This window comes from Somniosus microcephalus, chromosome 9, assembly GCF_052327205.1.
Source record: "Somniosus microcephalus isolate GS21.2 chromosome 9, FLI_Smic_1.0, whole genome shotgun sequence".
Lineage (NCBI taxonomy): Eukaryota > Metazoa > Chordata > Chondrichthyes > Squaliformes > Somniosidae > Somniosus > Somniosus microcephalus.
The window spans coordinates 237,603,581-237,622,177 of NC_140995.1; the positions used below are offsets into that span (position 1 = coordinate 237,603,581).

General features: G+C 47.2%; 1 protein-coding gene across 1 annotated transcript in view; it reads right to left on the bottom strand.

The window, feature by feature from the left end:
* LOC147113152 (dynein axonemal heavy chain 8-like) overlaps nucleotides 1-18,597 on the bottom strand; it is a 1,456,516-nt gene that overhangs the window by 203,191 nt on the left and 1,234,728 nt on the right. Inside the window, exons 55-56 of the mRNA XM_085998053.1 lie at nucleotides 15,361-15,434; nucleotides 6,064-6,216 (exon numbers count right to left, since the gene is read on the bottom strand). Of these exons, the coding sequence (XP_085854179.1) occupies nucleotides 6,064-6,216; nucleotides 15,361-15,434 (227 nt within the window). The remainder of the gene's footprint in view (nucleotides 1-6,063; nucleotides 6,217-15,360; nucleotides 15,435-18,597) is intronic.

Consider the following 18,597-nt stretch of genomic DNA (forward strand, 5'->3'; position numbering starts at 1 on the left):
TTTCTAAAATCTAAAGACTTACCCTCACGGAAAAACCTGTAAAAAAAACGTAAGTTCAAAGCGCACGCGCAGACTCCCGCGCGCACGCGTTCGACCTCTGAACCCCTTCGTTCAGAGGAACGGAAATGCCGGTTTCCCGCGCATGCATAGTGCATGCAAGGAACTGGCACTTCCATCGGGTCCACGCGTGAGTACCCCGTGCGTACTCACGTGTTGGGACCCGAATTTCTGGGCCAATTTCTAGCTGAGCTATTAATTCATCTAGTTTGTTGCAAATGCTTTGCTTATTCAGATATAGTGCAATTAGCTTTGACTTATTTCTATTTTTTCCCTGCTGTCACCTTAGTCACTGATGCCTTATTACCTTTGTTACTCTCTCTGTCCCTTCCTGACCCACTCTGCTTATTTTTACCCAAAACTCTACTCTGCTCTTGAGCCTTGACATTTCTCTCGCTGCTTTTAAATTTGCTTTTTCCTGAATCCTCCCAACCCCCTTTCATTAGTGTTTGACAAATCCATTAGAGCGTTTTGAGGGTGTAACCAGCAGGGTAAATAAGGGGAAAACAATGAATGTAGTATATTTGGATTTTCAGAAGGCATTCGATAAGGTACCACACAAGACTTTGTTACACAAGATTGGGGCTCATGGAATTGGGTACTGTAATATATTAGCTTGGATTGAGGATTGGTTAACGGACAAAAAACAGAGAGTATGAGTAAATGGGTTATTTTCGGGTTGGGCCTCAGCTATTTACAATCTAAGTTTGTTGATGATACAAAGCTAGGTGTGAAAGTAAGCTGTGAGGAGGATGCAAAGCGGCTGCAAAGGGATATATAAGTGAGTGGACAAGAATGTGACAGATGGAGTGTACATTACAACAGTAACTACAGGGGCGATTTTCTGACGCTGGAGGAGGCGGGTTTGGAGTCGGGAAAGGTGGGAAAATTCGAATTACTGAGGTTGGGTCAGAAACCCGACTCCAACCCGCCTCCGTGGGATTTCGCCGGTGCCGGTTTTGGCGGTCGGGAAACACTCCTGCCTCCAGCTGGCCATAGTGTTAATTAACTACTGCAAATGCTTGTTAAGGGCCTCTCTAATCCTATTTTGAGAGGCCCTCTTGAATTTACCATCATTTCGGTGTGCTTCACGCAACTTCTGAACCATGCCAGGTAAACCTGGTGGGTTAACTCGTGGGTGGCCTCCTCACTGCTGCAGGTCTAACAAGACCTCGTTCACTGCAGCAAGGCTTACTTGCAGGTGCCAGACCTTGGCTTTAAAAGGTCTCTGAGCACTTTTAGAAGACCTTCCAAAGCCGGAGGTGCTACAGCTTGACTCCGTCAACTGTGGGACCTCCTGGGAAGAACCTCGCCCCGTTTACAATGAGCGCTTCCCCAGGGGAGGCATCTGCAAGCAGAATGGGAAACATTCATTTCCTTTCACCTTGGACCTCAGGTGAGGATGAGGAGGAGGAGAAGGCTGAGGAGAAGGAGGATGATCTGGAGGAAGAGGAGCAGGAGGAGGAGCAGCAGGAGGAGGAGGAGGAGTAGGAAGAGGTCAGAGCGCCGGTGTTTCGACCAATGGCAGTGGCAGCATGCGAGCACATGGCTGCCAGGGATGCAAGGGATTAACTTATCATGGCCAGATTTGTATAGGTTGGCCAAGTTGGCACATGTCCTTGGCTCCATGCCAGGACTTCATTGACAATGGACATGACTCTCTGGCCTCCTTTCAGTCAGGCCACCAACTTGACACCGCAAGTGTGGCGTTGCCCGCAATGTGGAGCTGCCTCAGGCTAAGTAACAGATGGCATAACGCCAACATTTTGGCATCAAATCATGTTAATGCTTTCCAACAGGGATGATATTTCATCAATACACAGAAACAGTCTCCCAATCTGCACACAGATCCGGAGGTTATATCCCTTGCCAGCTGTACCCACACAGCCTTGGTTTCTTTGGCAGGCCTCTTGCTCCGAGATGAATGGAAGAGCACCTCCATGCTAGCTGTCACCCCCTCCAACAACATTTGCAGCGCCTCGTCCAAGAGCCTTGGGTAGATCCTTGCCTTGGAATTGGACATAGTGGTTTCTCAAAAGATGTTGGAGGTGGTGCAGGAGATGCAGAAATGCTGTGGAGTGAGCCAAGGGAGCAAGAAGCCATAAAATCAGACTGGAAAAGTGCTGTCAACAGAGGCGAGTTTCAGTCCCAAAACACTAGTTGAGCAAGGCATCCCACACCTCTGGCCAATCGTGGGAAAATCTCAATTTTTTGAAAACTATCAGTGGAGGCGAGTTTGTGACACACCCAAGCCGAAACCCGCCTCCATCTTGCCTCCAGTGAGAAAATCGCTCCCCTACAGTTCAAAAAGCGCTTTGGGATGTCTGGTGGTCGTGATAGGTGCTATATAAATGCAAGTATTTCTTTCTTTTTCTTCATAATGTGGGAAAATGTGAAATTAGCCACTTTGGTAGGAAGAGTAGAAATGCAGAGTACTTTTTAAAAGGTGAGAGACCAGTAAATGTTAGTATGCACAGTTTCAAGTGTTCTTGTACACAAATCACAGAAAGTTAACAATAATACAAACAGAAAATGCTGGAAACACTCAGCAGGTCAGGCAGCATCTGTGGAGAGAGAAACAGAGTTAACGTTTCAGGTCGATGACCTTCGTTAAAACTGGAAAATGTTAGAGATGGAACAGATTTTTAAGCAAGTGCAGGGGCAGGGAAAGGCGGGAGGGGAGGAAAGACCCAAAGGGAAGGTCTGTGATAGGCTGGAAGGCAGGAGCGATTAAAGGACAAAAGGGACGATGGTGCAAGGCAAAAGGAGATGGTAATGAGACAAGTTAAGAAACAAAAGATGACCCTAGATGAGGTGTAAATGGGAATGGCAGAATCATCAACAGCTGCCATGTGGAAAAAAAAATAGGGCCGAGGTTATGGTCTGAAATTGTTGAACTCGATGTTGAGTCCAGAAGGCTGTAAAGTGCCTAATTGAAGGATGAGGTGCTGTTCCTCGAGCTTACGTTGAGCTTCGTTGGAACAGTGTAAGAGGCCGAGTTAGGAGAGGTCAGAGTGGGAGTGATGTACAGAAATTTAACATGCAGGTACAGCAAAGACATTAGGAAGGCAAATGATATGTTAGCCTTTATTTAGGCAGTTGAGGCCAATTCATTAAATATATTTAAGAAGGAGTTGGATATATTTCTTAAGGCTAAAGGGATCAAGGGATATGGGGAGAAAGCAGGGTCAGGGTACTGAATTTGAATGATCAGCCATGATCTCATTGAATGGCGGAGCAGGCTCGAGGGCCCGAATGGCCTGATCCTGCTCCTATCTTCTATGTTTCTATGTTTCTATGTTTATTGCAAGGGGGTTAGAGTATAAAAGTAAGTAAGTCTTGCTCCAATTATTTAGGGATTTGTTGAGACCACACCTGGAGTACCGTGCACAGTTTTGGCCTCCTTACCCAAGGAAGGATACACTTGCCTTAGCGGGCGTGCAACCAAGGTTGATTTCTGGGATGAGAAGGTTGTCCTATGAAGAGATTGAGTAGAATCGGCCGATATTCTCTGGAGTTTAGAAGGATGAGAGGTGATCTCATTGAAACCTATAAAATTCTCAGTGCTTGACAGGGGAGATGCTGCGACGCTGTTTTCCCCTGGCTGGAGAGTCTAGAACCAAACATCAAGGGATTGGCCATTTAAGACTGAGATGAGGAGAAATGTCTTCATTCAGAGGGTTGTGAATCTTTGGAATTCTCTAGCCCAGAGAGCTGTGGCTGCTCAGTCATTGAGTATATTCAAGACAGAGAGTGATAGATCTTTAGACACTAAGGGAATCAAGGGTTACGGGGATGGGGGGGAAAGTGGAGTTTTGGTAGATCAGCCATGATCTTATTGCATGGCGGAGCAGTTTCGAGGGGCCATGTGGCCTGCTCCTGCTCCTATTTCTTATATTCTTATAACAGCAGAGAAACATCAGGAGTAGGATTCTCTTCTTTGGGGAGGAGTAATGATGGGATGATGCATCCACCCACCCCTCTGACTCTGCTCTATCCCTGACTCTTTTCTCTGGGTCAGCGGTCATTGATTATGTATGGTGTGCCACTAAGAGGGAGGTCACCAGAACCTGGCCACAATGCCCCTTCTTTCTGCAGCACCAGAAAGATCCAATCTTCCAAATCCTCAGGACATTGCAAAATGCTTCACAGCAATGAAATACTTTTGAAATGTAGCCACTATTGTAAGGTAAGGAAATATGGCAACCAATTTGCGCACTGCATGGTCCCACAAACGGCAATGAGATAAATGACCAGATAATCCATTCTAATGATGCCAGTTAAGGGATAAAGGTTGGCCAGGACACCAGGAGAACACTCTTATTCTTCGTGTAATAGTGCCAGGGAACGTTTAATACCCAGTTTTGAGGGCAGACAGTGCCTCGGTTTAATGCCTCGTCCTAAAGGTGGCATCTGTAACAGTGCAGTACTTCCTTAGCCTAGACAATTCTCTTAAGTCTCTGCAGTGAGGCGTGATCCCACGACCTTCTAACTCAGAGGCGAGATTGCTACCACTGAACCAAGGTTAATAGAGAAGAGGTGGCTAGAATTTAAAGGGTCAGAAAAGCCCCAAAGGTCAATGGTGCCTCAACCTTGTAGGCCTCAGTTAGAATGGGTCAGGAACTGGATCTTGCTTCCCCGCTGACATTTGCATGTAACAGGCAGAGAAGGGGCAGCCAGCAGCAATGCCACAGAAGCAAAAGGAGATTAAAATCCAAGTTGATGTGGTGAGGTGGCGGTAGGTCTCACTGACAGATTTTACCTCATTCTCCACCACTATCCGAGCCCACCTTGGCAGGATCACAGAGGAGAATCCAACTCAGCAGTACCGTTCCTCACGACTAATTTAAAAAAAATCAAATTCCATTGACAATAAATTAAGCAGAATAAATAGATTTCTGTGACTGGGATTACTGAAACCCATAGCTTAAAAACTAGAACTTGCTGGCCCTGAAATTCCTTGTGGGTTCCACTGGTGTCCCATAACTCTGGCAGGAGACTGGTGGAGGCCCCTGGGAAAGGATGGACACCCAGTCACTTCAGGCTACTGTCTCGTGGATGCTGATTCGCTGAATTCCTTCAAGTGAGAGCTGGACCTGTTTCTGGCTGGGGCGGAGATCACCTCTTACAGAAGGTAGGTACTGCAGGGAATTCAGGGCCGGAATGATTACATAGGGTTACATAGGATATACAGCACAGAAACAGGCCATTTGGCCCAACCAGTCAATGCTGGCGTTTATGCTCCACACGAGCCCCCTCCTGTCTTTCCTTATCGAAATCTATCAGCATAACCCTCTATTCCCTGTTCCCTCATATGCTTGTCTAGCCTCCCCTTAAATGCATCTATACTATTTGCTTCAACCATTCCTTGTGGTAGCGAGTTCCACATTCACATGGACTAGTTTCGATCGCCTAGATGGGTTGGAGAGGAATTTCACAGATTTTTTTCCCAAATTGGCCATGGTTTTTTTTCTGTTTTTTTGCCTCTCCCAGGAGATCACATAGTTTCGGGTGGGGTGGAGTTTATGTTATGATACACAAGGTATCGCAATTGTGTGGGACAGGCTCGATGGACCAGATGGTCTTTACCTGTCCGTCATTGTTTGTATGTTTGTAGGTCTTTGCTGTTTCCTGGAGTTTCTGCATTGACTTGTAATGGGTGGAACTTCCAGCAGATGATGGCCGGGGCAGTGACTCGCTAAACTGAGAGACTGCCCCCCTGACTCTGCCTCAACCTCGCTCTTGACCCTGGAAAAGACCCCACCGTCGCAGTCGTGGCTGATTCGCCTTCACAAGGGTGCATATGATTGCCACCAGTGGGGTCCAGCCTACACAAGCATCTTGGATCGCCTAAGAACACAAAATTTGGAAAATTTGCAAAATTCCTGGATCAATCTCCAACTTGGAGGCAGATCAGTGCAGTACCAGGATCAGGAGGGGGCTGGGGAAACCTGTCTGTTTCACTTGTTTCCCAATCTGCTGTCAGCGTGCAGCATAAACACTAACCTGTAGCAGTGTGATCGGGAACTTGGGATGTGGCTCGGTGGTGATCCACACTCGGAAAGACTCGTGCACATTCTCACTTGTGGTCAAGGTCTCTAACAGCTCATCCATGAATTCCAATCCTAAATGGCAGTTTTGTAGTAAAACCCATCCACCCTGAGGTGTGAGAAACAACAATCAGTTTATCAAGGCTGAGGAAATTTCAGTATGTCTCAATGTCCTTAAGAAACTAGGAGAAACCATAAATAGGACTAAGATCATCCATGATGCCCCAATCCCCAAACCTTGAACTGCTCAGTAACACTTCAATAAAACACCACCGGCACAAAATTTGGATCTGTCGCACCCATTTTTTAATTGCTACAAGTGCCTTAGAGCTTAGTAATGGTATCCGCGGCACATGGGCACACTTGTGGGGCAAAATGCACTGGATGCCATTTTGGTGGTGGCGTTAACACGTGCTATAACAATGCTTCCACTGCCTGGATCACTCTGGAGCAGCTATGTACTACTCGGCAGAGCAGGTATTGAGATTCGTGGTGGTACGCTGCATGCTGACCATCCTCACAGTCATGAGGGCACAGCCCTTGCAACCAGCTATACGGTGAGCAGATGAGGAGGAGGAGGAGGAGGAGAAGGAAGAGGAAGAAGAGGAGGGAGAAGGCAACCTAGACAGCCCCTTTCTGGTTGGGTTGTCCGTGAAGAACTCATCCGAGTGCGATACTGATAACTACAACCCCAATTCCCCATTCACCAACACCTTACTTTCCCTCTGTCACAGCGTCCTCTTGCCACAATGCAAAAATAAAAGCCTCCACAAAATTAACATTTCAAACCAAATTTATAAATCAAATCCTGCCATATTGCATATAAATGTAAATTAATAACCCTTAATGTTTGTATTATGTGTGCCTTTGCCTGTCCTAGTGCTCCTACGCAGTGCCACCCCAGTGGCTACAGCATGGCTGGTGTAAGGTTGCTGACTTTCAGTGGAGGAAACTGTAGATGGCCCTGGAAGATGACATCGAGCAGCTTTGAGCCTAGAAGGCCTGGCTGCAGACTACACAATCTCGACATGGTTGGCAGCAGTCTGGGCTGGCAGGCTGACAGGCCAAAGCAAGGGCACTGTCGGAGTGGCAGTGGTGAGAGGACGAATGCTGTCATCCTGAGAGAGGACAGCAGGATCGTGCTCCATGGAGCCTCTGCCATTCCCCCGGAGTGGCACCTCAGCAATCCTAGTAATCTGTAGGAGGACAGATTGCTAAACTGCTGTGATACCCTGCAAGCTCCTTTGAACACTGCAATCCAGAGCTATGATGGCAGCAGATTGACCTTGCATGACAGCAATCTGAGCTTCCACTACAGCACTCAGATGTTGGTGGCTGCTGCTTGTGCCACAATGGAAGCTGAGCTATCGGCCATCAGATACTGAATTGTGGTTGGGTCCACAAGTGTGTGAATGGAGTTGGCAACCACTTCCATGCTGGAAATGATGGGCTCCAAGCTCCGCGCAAAGTCCTGTGCCAAGTTGGTGCCGGACTCCTCCAGGCTCCCTGACATTGCACACAGGCTTTCTGGCAGGCTTCCCAATGCACCAAGCATTTCATTGTGCATACCCATCAGCCTTCTTCTGTAGCCTGCCCCAGTGAAGTGTTTACCTGAGTCCTCTGATGCAAAACTCATGTGCGACCTACTGGAATCTGCGCTATCCTTGTCCCCTGCCATGGCTGAAGACCACTCGTGCCTGGTGTCTCACCAAGTGCAGATCCCGCCTTTATGATATGCTCGAAATTACACCCAGTGTTAGTATCTGAGCTGGTGCCTGCAAGTGTTAAATCAAGTTTTTTTCTTTTCTTCATTCCTGAGATGTGGGCGTCGCTGGCAAGGCCAGCATTTATTGCCCATCCCTAATTGCCCTTGAGAAGGTGGTGGTGAGCCGCCTTCTTGAACCGCTGCAATCCTTGTGGTGAAGGTACTCCCACAGTGCTGTTAGGGAGGGAGGTCGAGGATTTGGACCCAGCGACAATGAAGGAACGATAATATATTTCCAAGTCAGGATGGTGTGTAACTTGGAGGGGAACTTGCATGCGCCAACAACCATTGTCCTTCTAGGTGGTAGAGGTCGTGGGTTTGGGGGGTGCTGTTGAAGAAGCCTTGGCAAGTTGCTGCAGTGCATCTTGTAGATGGTACACACTGCAGCCACGGTGCACCGGTGGTGCAGGGAGTAAATGTTTAAGGTGGTAGATGGGGTGCCAATCAAGCTGGCTGCTTTGTGCTGGATGGTGTTGAGCTTCTTGAGTGTTGTTGGAGCTGCACTCATCCAGGCAAGTGGAGAGTATTCCATCACACTCCTGAGCTGTGCCTTGTAGATGGTGGAAAGGCTTTGGGGAGTCAAGAGGTGAGACACTCGCCACAGAATACCCAGCCTCTGACTTGCTCTTGTAGCCACAGTATTTATATGGCTGGTTTAGTTAAGTTTCTGGTCAATGGTGAACCCCAGGATGTTGATGGTGGGGGTTTTGGCGATGGTAATCCTGTTGAATGTCAAGGGGCGGTGGTTAGACTCTCTCTTATTGGAGATAGTCATTGCCTGGCACTTGCGTGGTGCGAATTTTACTTGCCACTTATCAGCCCAAGCCTGAATGCTGTCCAGGTCTTGCTGCATGCGGGCACGGACTGCTTCATTACCTGAGGAGTTGCGAATGGAACTGAGCACTGTGCAATCATCAGCGAACATCCCCACTTCTGACCTTATGACAGAGGAAGGTCATTGATGAAGCAGCTGAATGTGGCTGGGCCAAGGTCATTACCCTGAGGAAATCCTGCAGCGATGTCCTGGGGCTGAGATGATTGACCTCCAACAACCACAACCATCTTCCTTTGTGCTAGGTATGACTCCAGCCAGTGGAGATCTTTCCCCCTGATTTCCATTGAATTCAGTTTTACTAGGGCTCCTTGTTGCCACACTCGGTCAAATGCTGCCTTGATGTCAAGGGCAGTCACTCTCACCGTACCTCTGGAATTCAGCTCTTTTTTCCGTGTTTGAGCTAAGGGTGTAATGAGGTCTGGAGCCGAGTTGTACTGGTGGAACCCAAACTGAGCATCGGTGAGCAGGCTATTGGTGAGTTGGTGCCGCTTGATAGCCTGTTGAGAACAACTTCTATCACTTTGCTGACGATTGAGAATAGACTGATGGGGCAGTAATTGGCCGAATTGGATTTGTCCTGCTTTTTGTGGACAGGACATTCCTGGCAATTTTCCACTTTGTTGGGTAGATGCCAGTGTTGTAGCTGTACTGGAACAGCTTGGCTAGAGGCCCAGCTAGTTCTGAAGCACAAGTCTTCAGGTCGGCAGTCAGGTTGTTATTGGGGCCCATAGTCTTTTCTGTATCCGTGTTGTATCCAGTTAGGGGAATGGCAGCCTAATAGTTATGTTACTGGACTAGTAATCCAGAGACCTGGACTAATGGTCTGGAGACTGTGAGTTGAAATCCCACCAAGGCAGCTGGGGAATTTAAATTTATAATTAAATAAATCAGTAATGGTGACCATGAAACTATCACATTGTCATAAAAACACATCTGGTTCACTTATGTCCTTTAGGGAAGGAAATCTGCCGCCCTTACCTGGTCTGGCCTACATGTGACTCCAGATCCACAGCAATGTGGTTGGTTCTTAACTGCTCTCTGAAATGGCCTAGCAAGTCTCTGAGTTGTAACAAACCATGACAAGAAACAATAATCACAAGGACTGCAGCGGTTCAAGAAGGCAGCTCACCACTACCTTCTCAAGGGCAATTAAGGATGGGCAATAAATGCTGGCCTTGCCAGCGACACACACATTCTGGAACGAATAAAAAAAAACTCAGCTGTTTCTCGATATCAAGTGGATGAATTGAATTCACGGAAGACTTTCTTCTGTGATGGTGGGGAACTCAGGAGGAGGCCAAGATGGATCATCCACTCAGCCCTACTGAGTACTGACTGAAGATGGTTGCGAACATTTCAGCCTTGTCTTTTGCACTTGTGCTAGGCTCTGCCATGATTGAGGATGGGGATATTCATGGAGCTTCTCATTAGTTGTTTAATTGTCCACCACCATTCACGATTGGATGTGGCACAACTGCAGAGTTTTGATCTGATTTGTTTGTTGTGGGATCGCTTAGCTCTGTTTATAACACGCTGTTTTTGCTGATTAGCATGTATTGTGTCCTGTGTTGCAGTTGCACCAGGTTGGCACTTCATTTCTAGGCTGCTGCTTGCATGCTCTTCTACACTCCTCATCGAACCAGGCTTGGTCCCCAGACCATGGGGTTACAGATTGTGGTGGAATAGAATTCTGCTGCTGCTGATGGCCCACAGCGCCTCATGGATGTCCAATTTTTAGCTGCTAGGTCTGTTCTGAATCTATCACATTTAGCACGGTGGTAGTGCCACACAACATGATGGAGAGTGTACTCATTGTGAAGACGGGACTTCGTCTCCACAAGGACTGTGTGGTGGTCACTGCTGCCAATGCTGTCATGGACAGATGCATCTGTGACAGGTAGATTGGTGAGAATGAGGTCAAGTAGGTTTTGCCCTCATGTTGGTTCTTTCACCACCTGCTGCAGGCCCAGTCTAGCAGCTATGTCTTTCAGGGCTTGGCCAGCTCAGTCCATAGTGGTGATTCCGAGCCACGCTTGGTGATGGACATTGAAGTTCCCCACCCAGAGAGCGTTCTGTGCCCTTGCTACCCTCAATGCTTCTTCCAAGTGGTGTTTAGCATGGAGGAGTACTGATTCATAGCTGAGGGATGGCAGTAGGTGGTAATCAGCAGAAGGTTTCCTTGCCCATGTTTGACCTGATGCCATGAGACAACATGGGGTCTACAGTCAATGTTAAGGGCTCCCAGGGCCACTCCCTCCACCAGTGTGCCGCCACCTCTGGTGGATCTGTTCTGCCGATGGGTCAGGATATACCCAGGCATGGTGATAGATGAGTCTGGGACAGCTCTCCAAATTTTGCCACAAGTCCCCAGATGATGAGGAGGACTTTACAGGGTCAAATGGTGTGTCTTCATCATCACTGCCTTGTTTTTCCTGCACTGCCTGGCCAGGTTGCAGTTCTTGGGTATCTGAAAGGAGAAAGGCACAGGGTAAAGCTGTGGTTAGGGGAGGGGGGGAAAGCAAGAGGTGCATGCTGACACCATCTGTAGCTTGTAAATCAGAAGAGATTGTGGGTGTGAGAAAGAGCATTAGATATGAGGATACCGTCATCTTCGATGGTTTCAGCCCTGCCACTGGCCACAGCCTCAGCAATGGCCATTCCATTAATGGTCAGCGCCGTCTCCTCCAAGGGTGTTAGGACATGCAGATGTGCCTGTCTCCTGCTGGTTAGCTCCTGCTGCTTCTGATTGTGTGCCACCTTGTCCTGCAAGAGGGAAGTGGTCAGTGTGTCGTGCAATCTGTTTAGGTGATGTGGCAGGCATGGTTGAATAGCTGGCAGTGTGTGCAAGCTATGAGATGTGGGTGTGAGGCTTGCAGCAGTGCTAAGTGTGTGAGGGTGAGGTAAAGCTATGAATGTTAGGTATGAGTCCTGATTGAAAGAGATTTTTTTAAATTTGTTTATTGGATGTGGGCGTCGCTGGCAAGGCCAGCATTTATTGCCCATCCCTAATTGCCCTTGAGAAGGATTGTTGGTAGGTGAGTGATGGGGGTGATGCTGAATTGAGGAGTGGCTGAGGCTAGTGATGCAGTTGGTAGGATATGGCATTTGAAGATGCAATCATTGACCTTGATCACTCGTGTGAGGTCATTGAACTTGTTGTGGCACTGCATCCTGGTCCTCGGGGATTGACTCCTGGCACTGACTGCCACGACTACCTGCACCAATCCCTTATGAGCGTGTATCTGGAGGACTTCCTGGCCCCCTGCGGATATAGTACATCTCTCCTCCTTGCCACCTCCTCCACCAAGGCCTCCAGTGCAGCGTTGGAAAACCTTGGAGCATGCTTTCTCCCATGTTGTGCCATTCTTGACTGTTTCTTATGTCAGATTCAGTTTTAGAACAACTTCCAGCACTTGCTCTAGCCACAATGCACCTCCCTTTTAAAAGGTACAAGCGAGCTTCAACTTGTGCTAGCCTCTCATGATTTTGGGTTAGCAAGGTTAGCGTTGGCTGCATGCTGAAATCATTGAAATGAGCAGGCAGCACGAAGTTGGATTGCTGCCTGCATTACATTGAACGGGCGCGAGTTAATCGCGATCCACGTGCCCGTTTTTGAGGGTTATCGAATTTAGCCCCATACCACTGTTCAAGAGGATGAGATGAAACTTACACATGCTCTACAAGGTATTTCAGGGTGCTCCTCTTATAGCTTAGTAGGTAAATCCACTATCCAGGATTGCATTGAGGCATATAACCCAGGAAGGTCCCAAATGCAAGAGTTAATAAGCAAGGTAGAATAGCATTATGGTTAGGTTATACTAGTAGTAAGGGTTAAATGGGATTAAAACAGTCTCTGAACACAGAGAGATACAGAACACAGCAGTTAGGTGTAGGATGGTGTGAGAATAGAATGTTAATTATTGGACTAGCGCCAAGGTGTCTGGAAATCAGGAGGGGAGTGTGAAAGGAGAATAAGACTTTCTGTTATAAATAGCTAAGGGAGATAAGGATGTGAAGGCTATGAGGGACAGGCGCTGTCACTCATGTGTCGGGAATGTCCGGAGAACAATAAACATAGTAGTACTAAAGAGCTTGCATGGGAAAGAGAGATGATCCATGCGTCTGCTGATGTGATGACATATTATACCTGCGTACCCAAGTAGTAATTGCATACAGTAGAAATGCACTTATGCATTAACCTCAAGGTCATCTTACGTAATTAACCATCTAAAGGTAATGCACACTGGTGCACTTTAGGAACTCTACCTAGTCTTGTATAGGGCTACCATGAGCGGTCTTGAGGACGTAGCTTATGAACCCCCGATGAGTTCTCTGTTCATGAGTATTGTTAGTACTGATCTCATGAGCACTGGATGTAATTGGTTGTATTAGTGTGTTTATTAATAAAGATTATTAATCATACGTCTATCTCTTGAGTCCACATGCCTGTATTACAAGTGAAGGATAGTGAGTATCCTAAATCTTAAACCAATACCAAACCTCATCGCTGGTGTGCACTGAGTTCTTAGCTCAGTAGAAGGCACTACAGTTGTCCCTAGGCTAAGGCAAATATCAGCTGGGACCCCTCTAATCACTATCTAGTGACCACTGCTGGGAAGCTGATGTCAAATGAGGTCAAGATCAGATTTGTCTGTGATGTTCCCAACAATTGAACAACCCATCAACACTCAGTATGTAAGCCCACACCAAGAATGGCCACTTGGGTGAGGTACTGGAGGACTGCTAGCACCCATAGAACTGTACATCTGAATGAGTGTGTGGTTTTAGAAGAGGAAACATCTATTTATCATCACACACCCTTCAGCTGTTTCTTCTGTAGCATCTCAACATGATATCGTGCATTTATTAGACTCTGTGACAAAAACACAGAATTTCTTTTTACAGCCTGATGGGTAAATGATGTCAACACCAATTGCCTTTAGTAATTGACATCAGCAGGAAAAGAGCAATTACTGTTTGCTGATTGCAGACAATGCAAAGGCTTGTAGTATCACTAACATGACAAAATATCGCTGGTACGTGGATCAGTCTCTGCACTGCCCATGAAGCAGTCTCATTACATGAAGTAAAACTGGATTGATATCTTTTCAGAATGGCCTAAGGAGCACGTGGCACCATGGTCGAACCCCACAGAAAATCATGGATTTGGATGTGAGGCTGATTTAATGAATGAGGTTTGGACTCAGCTTCATGGTGTAAAAATGAGAAAAGCCAGTTTTCTATCTGAAGTAGATAAAAGCTGTGAATTTCCTCGGAGGGGCTCCCGCTCCACTGCTGTGTCTTAGCTGGAGGTACTGCGGAAACCCTGTTCATACAAAAAAGGGGTTTTTGCCACACTTCCGGGGAAATTAAGGCGGTGGAGCTGGAGCAGCTTCAAGGAAATTCTTGGTCAAAGTCCCCAAAAACAAAAAGTACTGCAGATGCTGAAAACCTGAAACAAAAATAGAAAATGCTGTAAATACTAAGCAGGTCAGGCAGCATCTGTGAAGAGAACAGAGGAGTTAATAGGGCTGAATTTAACTTGGCTGACCGATGGAAACATGGCAGTAGTGGAATTAAAATCACCGTGTGCCACTTACTGCCCTCTGATCACTCCACCAGCATACTTATTGAGGCCTTCTACTGAGCAGGCCAGGCACTCGCCTGAATCAGGCAGGAGCCTCCTTACTGTATGAAAATCGGGCTCCAATAACACACATAGGCCCTGATGTAATTTAGAGGTACAATTGGGCGGAATGTTCCACCCAGTTGCACCAGGCGGTGAAGAAGAAGCGGTCCCAAAACAGGAGTGCACCTCTGGACTCCATAAATTAATGTGGGCCTCTGCTGCCCTGTGCTCCACCGATTCTGCGATCGCCACCCGCCCCCCCCCCCACACCCCAAAGCTTTTTGCCCGCCCGTGAGGGCGACATTCAGACTGCCTGATATTGCACCGGCCCGGAGCCGACAAGCTGTGGTGGGACACCAGATCACTGATTGCATGGTAACAAGGCCCGGCCCTTGAAGGGGCTCAGTCTTCACATCAGCAGGAATGGGCCCACCTGTTCCATGCCTGGAGTTAAAATCTACCTCAATGTTTCTGGGGTAAACTCCATCAAAGCCGATTAAGTCCCAGGCTATAATAAAGGACAGTTACTGAGTGCAGTCACAAGACATGCTGAACTTCAGTGGTACAAGACAGAGAGACAGGAACTAACTGGAGTGTTCAGGCTGTAAGATAAACAATTGCTCCTTGTGGTGCAGAAAGGCAATAATAATCTCAGCCTTCAACTGGATGCCCATATTATGAGTTAAAAGAGACAGAAGTTAAAGTACATTGCAACATAAAGCTAAGGGTAGATTTTGAGTCCACAGCAGTGCATCTGCTATTTTCTGACACATGCTGGCAGCAGGGGAGAGACTTCATCATGGGCGAGGACTCAGAAAATCTGCCCTCTCTGCTCTTGCTAACTGAGAGTGCTTGAATTTGATACTGAATTCAAGACAGGAGAACAAATGCTCCATAGGAGGGATGTCCCTCCCCTTGAAGAGTACAATGTTCATAAAAATCTTTGGAATATTGAAAATTAAAAGTGGCTGACATGGCATAAAATTTATTTATGATTTACTAACATTCAAGTATTTTTACTAACCTGTTGCATAGACATTGCCACCAGCTTTCTGGCGTGAACTTCTTGTCCCTGCCCCATGGATATGGCCCTACAATCTAAAGAAAACGCATCAGTTACCCTTTACACAGCTTTTATCAGCTTTGCATCATACCATACATAAATAACAACTGTAGTTCACCCTTATAATAGTTAAATACTGACTAAAGGGTTTTACTAGTGATGTGCCTGTGGCAGTGGCTTAACCCTAAGGTTGCAAACCTTCAGTGTACAAAATTCATGAGATTTAAGGAGATTAGTCTCTACTCCTACAAGAACTGCTCAGGCCAGATGGAGTAATATAAATGAGGTGGGAATGGGGGTTTCCAGCCTCACACCTCATTTCCCCATTCACTCACTGACTGGGCAGGGGCTATGCCCAGGCTCAATGCTATGCCCAGGCACCCAGGGGATGCAAAAAGGTCCTGGGGGCAGGTTAAAGACTTTAGAAATGGACATTTATCAAATTTCAGGGACTCCTCAGGACATTGGAAGCCAGAAGATGCCGGTCTGAAGCCAAAGATGCAGCTGCAGGCTTGAGAGGCCTATACTTGCATCTCATAGAATCATAGAAAGTTACAGCACGGAAGGAGGCCATTTCAGACCATCGTGTCCGCGTCGGCCAACAAAGAGCTATCCAGCCTAATCCCACTTCCCAGCTCTTGGTCCGTAGCCCTGCAGGTTACAGCATCCCAAGTGCACATCCAAGTACTTTTTAAATGTGGTGAGGGTTCCTGCCTCTACCACCCTTTCAGGCAGTGAGTTACAGACCCCCACAACCCTCTGGGTGAAGAAATTTCCCCTCAAATCCCCTCTAAACCTTCCCCAATTACTTTAAATCTGTGCCCCTGGATTTTGACCCCTCTGCTAAGGAAAATAGGTCCTTTCTATCCACTTTATCTATTCTCCTCATAATTTTATACACCTCAATAAGGTCTCCCCTCAGCCTCCTCTGTTCCAAGGAAAACAGACCCAGCCTATCCAGTCTTCCCTCATAGCTAAGATTCTCTACTCCCGGCAACATCCTTGTAACTCTCCTCTGTACCCTCTCTAGTGCAATCACATCTTTCCTGTAACCCTGAAAAGTGTGAGGTGATGCATTTTGGGAGGACTAACAAGGCAAGGGAATACACAATGAATGGTAGGATTGTTCTGGACCGATGGACATTGTGACATCCTGGATGTTTTTACATGCAATAGCACCCTCTGGTGGCGGTTATTGTGTTAACAGTTTGTAAGCTGGAAAGGTCATCTGTTCCTTTCTTCCTGTGTGAGGTCATTTGACCTTTGTTCCTCTCTTCCTGTGAGAGGTCATTTGACCTTCCTACCTTTCTTCCTGTTGACCCCAGGAAGCAGTTTTACCAGGAAGAACCTGACTTGAGTAATGGAGAATTCCATGAGGGATTTTCAATCCAGTGTAATCTGACTTCATATGTTAGGCCAAACGCAATATCTGTGAGTATCTTTAGTTCTTAGCATAATAGCAATGTTGTCAGAGTAATATTTTGATAATACTATGTTTATAAAAGGTTAATATTTAATAGTTACAGAAGTTAGTTCAAATGTTAGTTAGTTATACAATTAGTCTATTCTACTGTTGTAAATATGTTTATATCTTGTGTAATGTCGAATGTGTAGTACTCAGTTTATGTACAAAACATACTTTGTCTTTGTTTACAGTTTCACAAATTTGTTCAAGTAAAAGCTTCAAAACAGCAACCGCTTCAGGAAAAGTTATTATGAATGAGTGTTTAACTTGCTGGATAGCTAGATAGGAGCACGTCTAGCGCGGCCAGTACAGTGAAAAGATAGCAATACGGCTAGCAGTGAAAAGATATCAGTGAAAAGATAGCAATACGGCTAGCTGTGAAGAGCGGAGCAGGAGGAACCCAGAGTAAGCCTTAACCTCGTAGAGCACATCTACCTCACATCAACATGTCAGAAGATAATAACGAAAATGCTTTGCAGCAAGTAGAAGACCTTAAACAGGCAGACGAAACTGTAGAACGTGACAATCGGTCTATAAGCACCGGTTACTACAGGTCGCAAGTTGGTTCACGGTCATCGGGTGGTTCTAGAGTAAGCATAGCCATCGCCAAAGCACGGGCTAAACTAGTAGCAGCTCAAGCCAGAGCTGCGCATACGGACAGTGAAATAGAAATAAAAGTAAGACAGGCCCGTCTCCAAGCTGAACCCCAAGCAGAAGAGGCCCGACTCCAAGCAGAACAGGCCCGACTCCAAGCTGAATTCCAAGCGGAACAGGCCCATCACCAAGTGGAACGCAAGGCTGAACAGGCCTGTCTCCAAGCCACATTAGACGCTCTGCAGCAACAAAAAGAGATAGATGCTGCATTAGCCGAGACACAAGTATTCGAGGCAATTTTGGAGGGAGCTGATCCCGAGACAGCTTACAAACCTTTAATTCCCGTTTCGTGGCAGAGTCCACGACAGCGCACCATAGATTACGTGAGCGACCATGCCGACATACAGTTTACAGGAGAAAGGGATGGAAGCCCGCACATCTCTACAGACGCAAACACTTCGTATAACATGCCACAAGTTGCCAACCAAGGTCAAAGCAGACGGCGTGCCTCAAGCCGCAGAGTCTCCCCCAGCAGAACGGAAGACACGGTGCAGAGGAATAGGACGCCGAATAGAGAAAGCCAGAGGCAAATCCCCTCTCGGTTCCTTGAGACCCCCAACAGAGCCCCCAGCCAAGGCAACCCTGGCCCAGGTCCCAGCACCTACAACCTTGCCAAATACCTTGCACGCACCCAGCTGGTGACTTCGGGGTTAATCAAGTTTGATGACAGGCCAGAGAATTATCGGGCTTGGAAGTCCTGCTTCCACGATGCCATATCGGGCTTAGACCTGTCGGCAGGAGAAGAGCTCGGCCTCCTTATCAAATGGCTCGGCCCAGAGTCCGCCGGACAGGCCTGCAGGATAAAAGCGGCCAATGTGGGGCAGCTGCCAGAGGGGTTGAAGAAGGCTTGGGTGAGGCTGGAAGAAAGCTATGGCTCGCCCGAAGCCATTGAAAGGGCTCTCTTTGACAGGTTGGCGAACTTTCCGAGGTTGATGAGTAAGGAACCCCAGAAGCTCCGCGACCTTGGAGATCTGCTGGCGGAACTCGAAGCCGCAAAGCAGGACGGCTACCTACCCGGTCTATCGTACTTAGACACTTCCAGAGGGGTAAGTCCCATCATTGAGAAGCTTCCATTTAAC